The sequence below is a fragment of the Oncorhynchus kisutch genome, linkage group LG3 (assembly GCF_002021735.2).
Source record: "Oncorhynchus kisutch isolate 150728-3 linkage group LG3, Okis_V2, whole genome shotgun sequence".
NCBI classification, from domain to species: Eukaryota; Metazoa; Chordata; class Actinopteri; order Salmoniformes; family Salmonidae; genus Oncorhynchus; species Oncorhynchus kisutch.
Genome location: NC_034176.2, coordinates 49,086,334 through 49,101,327, shown reverse-complemented (window position 1 = coordinate 49,101,327; position 14,994 = coordinate 49,086,334). Strand labels below are relative to the sequence as shown.

The 14,994-nt window shown below is 42.3% G+C and overlaps 1 protein-coding gene across 3 annotated transcripts in view; it reads right to left on the bottom strand.

Annotated features, from left to right (window-relative positions):
• Positions 1–14,994, bottom strand: part of si:dkey-220o5.5 (actin filament-associated protein 1-like 2) — a 118,191-nt gene that overhangs the window by 52,396 nt on the left and 50,801 nt on the right. For all 3 annotated transcript variants that reach the window (XM_020476202.2, XM_031807638.1, XM_031807643.1), the window contains one exon: positions 12,231–12,359. In XM_020476202.2, the coding sequence (XP_020331791.1) occupies positions 12,231–12,359 (129 nt within the window). The remainder of the gene's footprint in view (positions 1–12,230; positions 12,360–14,994) is intronic.

Genomic DNA, 14,994 nt, shown 5'->3' with positions numbered 1-14,994 from the left:
GTATTCTCAGAGGTTACCCAACGTGGACCTTGCCGTCATATCGCTTGACGCCGAAAAGGCCTTTGACCAAGTTGAGTGGCCCTATCTATTCAAGGTCCTACAGAAATGTAATATTGGAGATAGGTTCATAAATTGGATCCAGCTTTTATATAGGAACCCCTGTGCCAGAATACTCACTAACCAATCATTGTCGCCCCGATTTAACCTCAACAGGGGGACAAGGCAGGGTTGTGCGCTGTCGCCTATGCTCTTCGCCCTAATTATCGAACCGCTCGCTCAGACGATTAGATCTCATGCAGCATTACACGGCTATAATACTAAAGATACTCTAAATAAGATCTCCCTATACGCAGATGACATCCTCCTCTATGTAACAGAACCCCAGGCTAGTATCCCAGCTATTCTTGATGTGATCAATTTGTTTGGTACCTTCTCGGGATACAGAATAAATTGGAACAAGAGTGAATTAATGCCCATACGGTCGCAAAATACCTCCTGGCTAGAACATCTCCCATTTAAGTTATCTTCAGAAAAATTAACCTACCTAGGAATTGTAGTTACCAAACAATACTCCTTACTATTTAAAGAGAATTTCCCCTCTCTGATACAAAAACTCAAAGCAAACATACTATTTTGGAGAACTCTCCCAATTTCTTTGCTCGGAAGAATTAATGTCATTAAAATGGTCTTCCTCCCACAACTGCTCTACCTATATCAGAACATCCCAGTATTCATACCTAAATCCTTTCATAAACAACTGGACTCAATTATCAATCCTTTCATCTGGGATTATCAAACACACAGGATAGGTAAAAAACACCTCTGTAAATCCAAGATGGAAGGAGGATTGTCTCTCCCAAATTTTATATTTTATTACTGGGCCGCTAACCTCCGCGTTGTTACGTTTCTGTTGGATGACGTACTTCCGGCATCCAGCTGGCTTAGTATGGAGCGTGAGGAGTGTCACCCCTTCTCTATTGGCGCTGTGATTTTGTCGCCTGTCAATCTGGAGATGTCACTTTATTGTAACAATCCTATTATACATAGCACAGTCCGAATCTGGAAGCAAATTAAAGTCCACTTTGAGCTTAGACCAATGTCATTCATGCTCCCTGTCGCCAGGAATCCCTCCTTTGCCCCTTCTAACCTTGATAACACCTTTGAGCGATGGGGAGAGTTGGGTATAAGTACCATAGGGGATTTATACATAGAAGGGACCTTTGCTTCCTTTGAGTTGCTGAGGGAAACTTATAATCTTCCCAGAAGTAATTTTTTCAGATACCTACAAATTAGAGACTACGTTAGAAAACACCTCCCAACATTTGGGAATGCTAAACCTTCCATGTTTGACGGATGCATAAAAATATGCCCCACCTCAGATAAACTGATATCGCGTCTATATGATACTTTTCAATCTGTTAGCACACCTTCTACAGATGCCATCAAGGCAAAATGGGAGGAAGAACTAGGGACTGACAGTGGCAGACTGGGAAGAGAGCTTGGAGTATATCCACACATGCTCCATTAATTCCAGACATCGTCTCATACAATTCAAGGTATTACACAGATTACACTATTCCAAAACTAAACTGCATAGCTCTAGCTTGCATGGTTATTGGTGTGGAATTTTGGGGATCCTCTCTGAAGTTTTGGTGACTTCAATAGATCCAGACCCGCTTCTGATAATCCTGAGTCCCTAAACGGATTAACCAACCGCCAAGAACAACTAATCTCGTACGGTCTCATCTCGGCAAAAAAAACGAATCTTGCTGTTTTGGAAAAGGAGGGAAGCGCCCTCTACCAAATTATGGCTCAGTGAATTGGCAAACACTGTACACTTAGAAAGAATTCGATATATTCTGAACAATAAATTATCAACATTTGATCAAATCTGGCAGCCTTTCCTCTCCTACTTGGACGAGTCGGCGCTGTGAATTTGTACTTATTAACGCACTCTCAATTTTAATATTTTAATCTACCTTTGGGCAGCATGTGCTGGCCCTGCCAACTGAGCAGTTGGGGGGGGGGGATCTTCTCTCTTTCTTTCTACGTGTCCTTGTTTTGTATGTCGTGTTTTGTATTAAGCTGCACCCAGAACTCTGGGTCTTGTTGTTCCTGTATGCTCTTTTATGTTTAGATAAGAATTGTATACCTGTCTTGTATACCTATACACCATTCTTGTGTGTGTTTAATAAAAATATTTGAAACAAAAGAGGTGTGTTTTCTATTGTCCTTTGCAGAAGCTTGAATTGTTCACCGTGCGTTGTCGTTTCCTGAGGGAGTTTGAGACTTAGTGTTTGTTGCTTTTTCAAGTGTACTGTGACCCTGTGGCTACCGTTTCTCAGTAAAGTATTACGTTTATCCTTAACCACTGATTCCTCATCTGGTCTCTTTTCTGCACCTGGGTCCAACCTCACCACGTCACAGCAAGCTTCTGCCTCAACATGGACCCAGCAGAGATCACCCACATCGAGAATGCTACAACCCACCAAGGAGCACTGCTGGGGTGGCAGCAAGAACAACTCTCCCAAATATCAGAGACCCTCCGGAAACTTACAGATTCCCTCCAACCAAGGCCCAACCCCAACACAAGGAGGAGCCAATGCCCAAGTCTCATCGCCCAGTGCTACAGGCGTCACCATAGTTCCTCCAGGGAACCTGCACCGGGACCCAAGATCCCAGCCCCTGAGCGGTATGACGGCCACCCAGGAGGATGCAAGTGATTCCGCCTACAGTCTTCCTCGTTCCACACCGATCATGCCATGATCGACTACATCATCTCTCTTCTCTTGGGCAAGGCCCTGGCGTGGGCAATGGTGGTGTGGGAGCAGCCACCATCCTGCAGCTCCATATTAGCCTTCACTACCGAGTTGCGACAAGTTTTCAATCACCCAGTTGGTGGAAGAGAAATGGCAAACAGACTGTTCAACCTCCGCCAAAGTGTCAGACCAGTCTTCGATCATTGAGTTCTGCACCCTTGCCGACGAGAGTGGGTGGAATACTGAGACACTGGTCACCGCTTTCCACCAGGGTCTGTCTAACTCCATCAAGGATGAACTGGCCACTCGGGAACTGGGAGAGGACCTCGAGTCCCTGATAACGCTAGCCATCAGGGTTGACAACCGTATCCGAGAACGTGTGAGACAGCGCCTTTTTGACACCACCACCGTATCCCGGTTTCCGGAGCACTCCAAACTCAGCACACATCTGAGCCCACAGGAACGTGACAGGTGAATGCGAGACGGCTGCTGCCTCTACTGCGGAGGGCTCGGCCATCTCCGTTCTACATGCCCAGAGTTGACGGGAAATGCCGGGGCTCGCTAGGACAAGGGGAGACCCTGACGAGCTATGCAGTTGCACCCCAGCTACCCGGTCAATGTCTGACACTACCCGCAACCCTCCATTTGGACAACCGTCAGCACCACATTCAATCCTTCATGGACTCCGGGGCCATGGATAATTTCATCGACCAAGACATCGCCAAAGAATTACAAATCCCCTGCATGAAATGTCCCATCCCTCTGCAGATTCAAGCCCTCGATGGACGCCCCATCGGCTCCGGCCAGGTGGAATATCAGACCAAGGCCATTCTACTGCAGGTTGGAGTGAACCACTCAGAGACTTAGTTTAAAAAAAATCATTGCTCCTGAGAACCCCCTTATCCTAGGGTACCCCTGGCTAGTGCTACATAATCCACTATTCTCCTGGTCCACGGGACACCTACTAGACTGGGGTAAGAACTGCCAGACTAAATGCCTAAGACCCCCACCAAGAGCCTCGTGGTGTTCCCCGGCATCCATTGAAGACCAAGATTTGTCCGCTATCCCTCCCGAGTATTTCGACCTCCGGGAGGCCTTCAGTAAGAGGCAATCTGCCACCCTCCCTCCTCATCGTCCATAAGACTGCGCCATGGAACTTCTACCCGACAACTACGTTCAGGGGTCGCTGGAGGCAGGTTTAATTCCCTCCTCTACATCCCCAGCTGGTTCTTAGTGGGAAAGAAGGATGGAGGTCTGTGTCCCTATACTGATTACAGAGGGCTGAACAAGATCACGATTACGAATCATTATCCCCTATTCCTGATGTCCGCCACCTTGGAATTGGCCCATGGTGCCGAATTCTTCACCAAACTGGACCTCCGCAATGCTTACAATCTGGTGAGATTCAGGGAGCGAGATGAATGCAATTCTGCCTTTTACACCTCGAGTGGCCACTATGAGTATTTAGTCATGCCCTTTGGATTATCGAACTAGCCGGCAGTCTTCCAAGCATTGGTCACACTTAGGGATATGTTGAATCGGGTTAGTCTTTGTTTTACCTCAACGACATCCTGATCTTCTCCAAGATCCTTCTGGAACACATCCTGCACGTCTGCCAAGTCCTGAGAGGCCTCCTGCAGAGTCAACTATACATAAAGATAGAGAAGTGTGAGTTCCGTGTATCCCAAGTTTCTATCCTGGGCCACATTATCTCTACCACCGATATCCAAATGGACCCCGTAAAGGTGAGGGCCGTCACCGACTGGGCCCAGGTGTTAGTGTCGGGCACAGGAGTGGAGCAAGGAGGATCGCGCTCTGATCCAGGTGCTGCAACATCGTAAAATGAACAGCCCGTTTCAGCCTCTTGTTCAACTTTGGTGCGGTGGCAGCGTGCCTCACGGCCCTAACTCGCAAGTCCCAGAATCATTTGTGCTGGACCCCCGAGGCTGACAGGGCATTCGGGGAGCTCTAGGTACGTTTCCTCTCCGGACCATCCGGATCCTACCCATCCCTTCGTGATAGAGGTGGACGCCTCGGACACTGGAGCAGGGGCGGTCCTTTCACAGTGGAATGAAGGGGACAAGAAACTGCACGCATGTGCATTTCTCTCCAAACGGTTCTCAACAGTGGAATGCAACTAAGATGTAGGCTACCGGGAGCTCTTGGCAGTTAAGTGGCCCTTGAGGGGTGGGAGACACTGGTTGGAGGGGGCACCTCATCCTTTCATATTCTGGACGGACCATAAAAACTTGCTCTCCATTCAAGATGGCGTAGCAGTGCAAACGTTGTTTGCCGTTCTCCCGTGTAAATGTTGTATTTATTGTCTTTTAAAAATATATTTCAATTTATTTTCATGTATTTTTTATTTGCTAAATTGGCCTATCTATTGCCTTACCTCCTCACGCCATTTGCACACACTGTATATAGACTTCTTTCCTATTGTGGTATTGACTGTACGTTTTGTGTAACTCTGTGTTGTTGTTTGTGTCGCACCGCTTTGCTTTATCTTGGCCAGGTCACAGTTGTAAATGAGAACTTGTTATCAACTGGCCTACCTGGTTGAATAAAGGTGAAATAAAAAAATAAAACATGTCAAATGAAGCTAAGAGGTTGATAAAATAAAACCCTTACCTTAGAAGATCTTCTTCTGTTGGCACTCCAAAAGGTCCCAGATACATCACACATGGTCCTATTGTTCGATAAAGACCTTTATAACCCCCAAAAACTCAGTTTAGCTGGTGCGCTTCATTCAATAATCCACCGGTTTCCCTCCTTCAAAATGCATACAAATAAACCAATAAACCAATTACCAATAAACTTATCCAAACAAGTCAAAAAACGTTTATAATCAAACCTCAGCTACCCTACTAAATATATAAACAACACCATTTAAGACGGACAATCGTTATTGTCTTTACCGGAGATAAACAACAAAAACATCTCATCCACGTGCATGAAAACACTACAGCCAAAATGGGAGCCACTTAGAAAAACTACAAATTCTATTTTCCAAAAACAAGCCTGAAACACTTTCTAAAGACTGTTGACATCTAGTGGAAGCCCTAGGAATTGCAATCTGGGAGGATTTCGCCTCATAATAAACATGTTAGACATTGAAAACAGTGGTAGGCTGATTTATTTTTTTGGAATGGTTTGTCCTCTGGGTTTCGCCTGCCATATCAGTTCTGATATACTCACAGACATTATTTTAACAGGTTTAGAGTATTTTCTATTCAAATCTACCAATTATATGCATATCCTAGCTTCTGGGCCTGAGTAACAGGCAGCTTACTTTGGGCACACTTTTCATCCGGACGTCAAAATACTGCCCCCTAGCCCAAAGAGGTTAATGAAGCTGCCAGTTGAGGCCTTGTGAGACGTATGTTTCTCAAACTAGACACTCTAATGCACTTGTCCTCTTGCTCAGTCATGCACCGGGGCCTCCCACTCCTCTTTCTATTCTGGTTAGAGCCAGTTAGTGCTGTTCTATGAAGGGAGTAGTACACAGCGTTGTACAAGATCTTCAGTTTCTTGGCAATTTCTCACATGGAATAGTCTTCATTTCTCAGAACAAGAATAGACTGACGAGTTCCAGAAGAAGGTTATTTGTTTCAGGTCATTTTGAGCCTGTAATCGAACACACAAACGCTGATGCTCCAGATCTCACCTAGTATAAAGAAGGCCAGTTGAATTGCTTCTTTAAGCAGCACAACCATTTTCAGCTGTGCTAATATAATTGCAAAAGGGGTTTCTAATGATCAATTAGCCTTTTAAAATGATAAACTTGGATTAGCTAAAACAACGTGCCATTGGAACACAGGAGTGATGGTTGCTGATAATGGGCCTCTGTACACCTATGTAGATATTCCATTAAAAATCAGCTGTGTCCAGCTACAATATTAACTTAACAATGTCTACACTGTATTTCCGATCAATTTGATGTTACTGAAATGGACAACAAAATGTGCTTTTCTTTAAAAAACAAGGACATTTCTAAGTGACCCCAAACTTTTGAACAGTAGTGTACATATCGTTAGCAGATGTTAATGCGAGTGTAGCGAAATGCTTGTGCTTCTAGTTCCGCCAGTGCAGGAATATCTAACAAGTAATCTAACAATTTCCCTAACAACTACCTAATACTCACAAATCTAAAGGGATGGAATAAGAATATGTACATATAGATATATGGATGTGCAATGGCCGAGCGCCATAGTCAAGATGCAATAGATGGTATAAGATGCAGTACATACAGTTGAAGTTGGAAGTTTACATACACCTTAACCAAATACATTTAAACTCACTTTTTCACAATTTGTGACATTTCATCCTAGTAAAAATTGAGGTCAGGGCTTTGTGATAGCCACTCCAATACCTTGACTTTGTTGTCATTAAGCCATTTTGCCACAACTTTGGAAGTATGCTTGGGGTCATTGTCCATTTGGAAGACCCATTTGCGACCAAGCTTTAACTTCCTGACTGATGACTTGAGATGTTGCTTCAATATATCCACATAATTTTCGTTCCTCATGATGCCATTTATTTTGTGAAGTGCACCAGTCCCTCCTGCAGCAAAGCACCCCCACAACATGATGCTGCCACCTCTGTGCTTCATGGTTGGGATGGTGATCTTCGGCTTGTAATCCTCTCCCTTTTCCTCCAAACATAACGATGGTCATTATGGTCAAACAGTTCTATTTTTGTTTCATCAGACCAGAGGACATTTCTCCAAAAAGTACGATCTTTGTCCGCATGTGCAGTTGCAAACCATAGTCTGGCTAATTAATGGCGGTTTTGGAGCAGTGGCTTCTTCCTTGCTGAGCGGCCTCTCAGGTTATGTTGATATTGGACTCGTTTTACTGTAGATATAGATACTTTGTACCTGTTTCCTCCAGCATCTTCACAAAGTCCTTTGCTGTTGTTCTGGGATTGATTTGCACTTTTCGCACCAAAGTACGTTCATCTCTAGGAGACAGAACACGTCTCCTTCCTGAGCAGTATGATGGCTGCGTGGTCCCATGGTGTTTATACTTGCGTACTATTGTTTGTACAGATGAACATGGTACCTTCAGGTGTTTGGAAATTTCTTACAAGGATGAACCAGACTTGTGGAGGTCTATAATTTTTTTGGGCTGATTTCATTTGATTTTCCCATGATGTCAAGCAAAGAGGCACTGAGTTTGAAGGTAGGCCTTGAAATACATTCACAGGTACACACATTCACAGGTACACAATTAGCCTATCAGAAGCTTCTAAAGCCATGACATCATTTTCTGGAATTGTCCAAGCTGTTTTAAGGCAGTCAACTTAGTGTATGTAAACTTCTGACCCACTGTAATTGTGATACAGTGAATTATAAGTGAAATAATCTGTCTGTAAACAATTGTTTGAAAATTACTTCTGTCATGCACAAAGTAGATGTCCTAACCGACTTGCAAAAGTTGTTAACAAGATATTTGTGGAGTGGTTGAAAAATTAGTTTTAATAACTCCAACCTAGTGTATGTAAACTTCCAACTTCAACTGTATGTCTTGGCTTATTTTGTAAACGTTTTTTATTATGTTTATTTCATTAGCTGTTGTATTTACAATTTGACTTTTGAACACTTGTTTTTTTTACCCCTTTTTCTCCCCAATTGGTAGTAGTTACTGTCTTGTCTCATCGCTGCAACTCCTGTACGGACTCGGGAGATGCGAAGGTCGAGAGCCTTGCGTCCTCCGAAACACAACCCAACCAAGCCACACTGCTTCTTGACACAACGCACTTCCAACCCAGAAGCACCAATGTGTCGGAGGAAACACCGTACACCTAGCGACGTGGTCAGCGTGCACTGCGCTCAGCCCACCTCAGGAGTCGCTGGTGCATGATGAGAAAAGGATATCCCTGCCGGCCAAACCCTCCCTAACCCGGACGACGCTGGGCCAATTGTGCGTCGGCCCATGGGCCTCCCTGTTGCGGCCAGGTGCGGTGGAACCTGGGCTCGAACTCAGAATCGCTGGTGGCACAGCAAGCACTGCGATGCAGTGCCTTAGACCACTGCGCCACCCAGGAGGCTACTTGTTTTTCTTTTTGATAAATAAAAGCATGTTAATTAAAACTTCTTAGGGCTGCAATCCCGTTAACGGGGTTGATATGACAACAGCCAGTGAAAGTGCAGAGCGCCAAATTCAAACAAGAAATCTCATAATTAAAATTCCTCAAACATACATGTATCTTATAACATTTTAAAGGTAATCTTGTTGTTATTCCCACCAAAGTCTCAGATTTCAAATAGGCTTTACAGCGAAAGCACCACAAATGATTATGTTAGGTCACCGCCAAGTCACAGAAATATTCAGCCATTTTTCCAGTCACAAAAAGCACAAATAGAGATACATTTAATCACTAACCTTTGATGATCTTCATCAGATAACACTCATAGGACTTCATGTTACACAATACATGTTTGTTTTGTTCGATAAAGTGCATATTTATATTTAAAAAATCTCTCAGTGTACATTGGCGGGTTATGTTCACTAGTTCCAAAAACATCCGGTGATATTGTAGAGAGCCACATCAATTTACAGAAATACTCATTATAAATGTTGATGAAAATACAAGTGTCAGACATGGAAATATAGATAAACCACTCCTTAATGCAACTGCTGTGTCAGATTTCAAAAAAGCTTTACGGAAAAAGCAAACCATGCAATTATCTGAGAACGGCGCTCAGAAAACAAATAGATATATCCGCCATGTTGGAGTCAACAGAAATCAGAAATAACATTATCAATATTAACTTACCTTTGATGATCTTCATCAGAATGCACTCCCAGGAATCCCAGTTCCACATTAAATGTTTGATTTGTTCGATAATGTCCATCATTTATATCCAATTAGTTACTTTTGTTAGTGCGTTTGGTAAACAAATCCAAAGTCACGAAGCGCGTTCCCTAGCTGCAGACGAAATGTCAAAAAGTTCCGTTACTATCCGTAGAAACATGTCAAAAGATGTATGGAATCAATCTTTAGGATGTTCTTAACATAAAACTTCAATAATATTCCAGCCGGAGAATTCCTTTGTCTTCAGAAAAGCAAAGGAGCGCGAGCTACCTCTCATGTGAAATGCGTGTGACCAGCACGTGACTGCTGGCAGACCTGTAACTCAATCTTCTCTCATTCTCTCCCCCTTCAGAGTAGAATCCTCAAACAAGTTTCTAAATACGATTGACATCTAGTGGAAGCCTTAGGAAGTGCAACATAACCAAAGTGTATATTCAATAGGGGCTGAGTTGAAAATCGACCAACCTCAGATTTCCCACTTCCTGTTTGGATTTCTTCTCAGGTTTTTGCCTGCCATATGAGTTCTGTTATACTCACAGCCATCACTGAAACCGTTTTAGAAACTCTGAGTGTTTTCTATCCAATACTAATAATAATATGCATATATTAGCAACTGGGACTGAGGAACAGGCAGTTTACTCTGGGCACCTCTGGGCACCTTTTAATCCAAGCTACTCAATACTGCCCCTGCAGCCATAAGAAAGGGAGAGGGGAGCTGGGGCAAAGGCAAGATGTGAGTATCAGGATAACTACATAAAGCCAAAGATAGTGGATCAATTAAGATACTTTAGTTCACTCAGGCTGTTTACCATTGCCGATTTAAAGGGGTGGCTCTCCCATACACACCAATGTGATAGCAGCTGCATCTGGTCTACTTACACTAAACACAAATATGAATACAACATGTAAAGTGTTAGTATCATGTTACATGAGATGAAATCAAAGATCCCAGAAATTGTCCATACGCACAAAAAGCTTATTTCTCTCAAATGTTGTGTTCACATTTGTTTCTATCCCTGTTAATGAGCATTTCTCCTTTGCCAAGACAATCGCTCCACCTGACAGGTGTGGCATATCAAGAATCTAATTAAACAGCATGATCATTACACAGTTGCACCTTGTGCTAGGGGACAATAAAAAAACACTATAAAATGTGTAGTTTTGTCACACAACACAATAGCACGAATGTCTCAACTGTAAAATCTTTGAAGTTGTTGCATGATGTATTTATATTGTTGTTCAGGGAAAGGGAAAGGGAGATATCTAGTCAGTTTTACAACTGAATGCATTAAACTGAAATGTGTCTTCCACATTTAACCCAACCCCTCTGAATCAGAGAGGTATGGAGGGCTGCCTTAATTGACATCCACGTCTTCAGCGCCCAGGGAAAAGGACAGCAGGGGTTTAGTCTAGATTACATTTCTAAAAAGTAGGCACATGTTTAGTAGGACACAACTTTGCCATTGTTATCATGTCATCAAATTTACCTAAGACAGATGGCAATGTTGTCATTTGCTAGAAAAGTTTGTCAAAAATAGCTAGCAATGCTAACATTAGGTAGCTAAAATCCAGTGGTCTTCCGTCAATCTTAGCTAGCTAGCTAACATTACACAGCATCTAAAGTCAATCTGGCAACAACAAAATGATGACAAAAGGTTTTCCTACACTCTTGGAAAATAAGGCTCCATCTAGATCCTAAAATGGTTCATTGGCTGTCCCCATAGGAGAACCCTTTCCACAGAAGGGTCTACATGGAACCCAAAAGGGTTCTACCTGGAACCAAAAATTGTTCTCCTATGGGGACAGTCGGAGAACCCTTTTGGAACCCTTTTTTAAAGAGTACTAATTATTTGCCTCATTTTTAAATGTAATTGTACTTTCAAACCACTGTTAATGCACTTTTGATTAAATCAGCACTCCTTCAAAATGCATTGAATAGAATGCTTGATCAATCGGACTTGCTCCTCGGGTAAGGGTTTGCTTGTTCTTGAGAATAGCCATAGCTATTAGTCAGTACATCATTCATATAGTCAGCTTGCTAGCTAGATGTGCTAGAAATTATATAATCATACCAGCTAATTGTTTTAATGCACCTTCCAAATGTGAAATTATAAGACAAAAGGACACTTATATTGAAAAGGCTGTTCCTTTATGTCCTCTTTATTTTGAAGGTTGCTAGCTAGCTAGCTAATCTCGTTCCCAGAGACTTCCGCTCAAATACGTTGTGCGCAATAGCCTGTGGAGGAGGTTACTAGCTAACAAACTTTTTGCGAGGGAACGCAAAACATTTTGTGCTGGAACGCAAAGCATTTTACGAGGGAATGCAAAGCATTTCACAAGGGAACACTAAATAATGAGCTATTTTTTGTTGTGTCCCTTCAGGTGTTCTGTAGTAATGGCTGCCAAAGGTCACCAAGTATTCTCTGGGGTGTGAAGACATATGCAATAAAGACATCTTCTGTCATTTTTAGTTAATTTGGAAGATATTTTTCACTTGAAAATGTGGAGTAGGTTGTGTAGATCTACAGGAAAAAAAATCTAATTGAATCTCCTTTTAAACTTTATTTTAAGGCTCCAAAATGTGAAGACTGTGCAAGGGGTGTGTGTAAGCTCACTAGGTACTGTAAATAAGTAACAACAACAGTGTCCTACCAGGGGTGTCTTGCAGCTTGGACAGCAGCTCTGAGATAGACTTCTTTTGGGCCTGAGCGATGTAGCTGAGGTTCTCACTGTCCAGCACCACCAGGAAGGAGTGCAGATCTGTGATCAGACGGTTCAGCACTGCGGACACAATAAGGGTGTATTCATTAGTGCACAGGAAAACGTTTTGCAATGAAAATGATTGTTTATTGTTGGACAAGTTCATGTTAGTCCCTCCCCATTTCGTCTGTTTGCTTCCATTTGGTTCCTAGTTTTTACACCCCAGACGTCAACAATGGCTCAATCCCAATACTCCCCCTTAGCCCTCCCCCCCTGGTTTGTGGGCCGCATCGAGTCGGAGTGGTGTTCCAATTCAACTTTGCTTGGCCCTCCAAACCAAGCAAATCGAGATGCAGACTTCCTATCGAGTGGTTATCAAAACACCCATGATGCTCTACGACCTAAGATTCTATAGTTGCTTCAGGAAGATGGATGACAAAAAAATTAGGATGGAAGAAAATGTAAGTAAGTATAAATTCATAACGAATCATGTACAAAAAAATACAGTTAAGAGAAATATGTTAGTTAATGTAAAGACAAATGATTCTCCATATTGTTTGGTAATAAAGTTAATTTACGAAAATAGCTATTTAACAAGCAAGCTAACTAGCTAACGTTTGCCAACTAGCTACCGGTATACATTTATCTTTAAACAGTTGAAGTTGGAAGTTTACATAAACCAAATACATTTAAACTCAATTTTTCACAATTCCTTACGTTTAATCCTATTAAAGATTCCCAGTCTTAGGTCAGTTAGGATCACCACTTTATTTTAAGAATGTGAAATGTCAGAATAATAGTAGAGAAAGTGATTTATTTCAGCTTTCATTTCTTTCATCACATTCCCAGTGGGTCAAAAGTTTACATACACTCAATTAGCATTTGGTAGCATTGCCTTTAAATGTTTTAACTTGGTTCAAACGTTTCGGGTAGCCTTCCACAAGCTTCTCACAATAAGTTGGGTTAATTTTGGCCCATTCCTCCTGACAGAGCTGGTGTAACTGAGTCAGGTTTGTAGGCCTCCTTGCTCACACACGCTTTTTCAGTTCTGCCCACAAATGTTCTATAGGATTGAGGTCAGGGCTTTGTGATGGCCTCTCCAATACATTGACTTTGTTGTTCTTAAGCCATTTTGCCACAACATTGGAAGTATGCTTGGGGTCATTGTCCATTTGGAAGACCCCATTTGCGACCAAGCTTTAACTTCCTGGTGTCTTGAGATATTTCTTCAATATATCCAGATAATTTTTTATTCCTCATGATGTCATCTATTTTGTGAAGTGCACCAGTCCCTCCTGCAGCAAAGCAACCCCACAACATGATGCTGCCATCCCCGTGCTTCACGGTTGGGATGGTGTTCTTCTGCTTGCAAGCCACCCCCTTTTTCCTCCAAACATAACGACGGTCATTATGACCACACAGTTCTATTTGTGTTTCTCAGACCAGAGGATATTTCTCCAAAAAGTATGATCTTTGTCCCCATGTGCAGTTGCAAACCGTAAACGGAATTTTTTTTATGGTGGTTTTGGAGCAGTGGCTTCTTCCTTGCTGAGTGGCCTCTCAGGTTATGTTGGTATAGGACTTGTTTAACTGTGGATATAGATACTTTTGTACCTGTTTCCTCCAGCATCTTCACAAGGTCCTTTGCTGTTGTTCTGGGATTGATTTGCACTTTTCGCACCAAAGTACGTTCATCTCTAGGAGACAGAACGCGTCTCCTTCCTGAGCGGTATGACGGCTGCTTGGTCCCATGGTGTTTTTACTTGCGTACTATTGTTTGTACAGATGAACATGGTACCTTCAGGCGTTTGGAAATTGCTCCCAAGGATGAACCAGACTTGTGGAGATCTACAATTTTTTTCTGAGGTCTTGGCTGATTTCATTTGATTTTCCCATGATGTCAAGCAAAGAGGCACTGAGTTTGAAGGTAGGCCTTGAAATACATTCACAGGTACACACCTCCAATTTACAAAAAATTATGTCAATTAGCCTATCAGAAGCTTCTAAAGCCATGACATCATTTTCTGGAATTGTCCAAGCTGTTTAAAGGCAGTCAACTTAGTGTATGTAAACTACTGATGCACTGGAATTGTGATGCAATGAATTAGTTAAAGTTAAATCATGTTTGTACATTTTGGGGGGAAAAATTACTTGTGTCATGCACAAAGTAGATGTCCTAACCGACTTTGCTAACAAGACATGTGTGGAGTGGTTGAAAAATAAGTTTTAATGACTCCAACCTAAGTGTATGTAAACTTCTGACTTCAACTGTATGTGGGCGTTTGACATTTGTATGAATTGTAAATGGTCTTATTTCATGTTTTATTGACTGCCGAGCAAATCAGCAAACCAGGCTGTCATCTTGTGAAACCAGTGGATTCAAATATCCTAGCTAGTTAGCTAATTAAAGCATCTACTATAAATGTAATGTACAATTTTGTTCTTTATTGTAGTAATGTAACGTTAATTGAAGATATTTGCCAATGCAGCTAACATAACAGTTCCTAACTCTTGCTTATTGTGGAGGATAAAAATGCCTGTATGCTTTGGACCCTAAAATATTTGGTATAAATATTAGATCAGAACAGCAGTTTTATTTGTTCTAGCTACAATTATTCTCCTGGTAATGACTGAGTAAAGGAAATGCGGCTGTTACATGTCAAACTGTTATGGAGTGAAAGTACTGCTTCCGTAGGCTACTACTCCACATGAACCA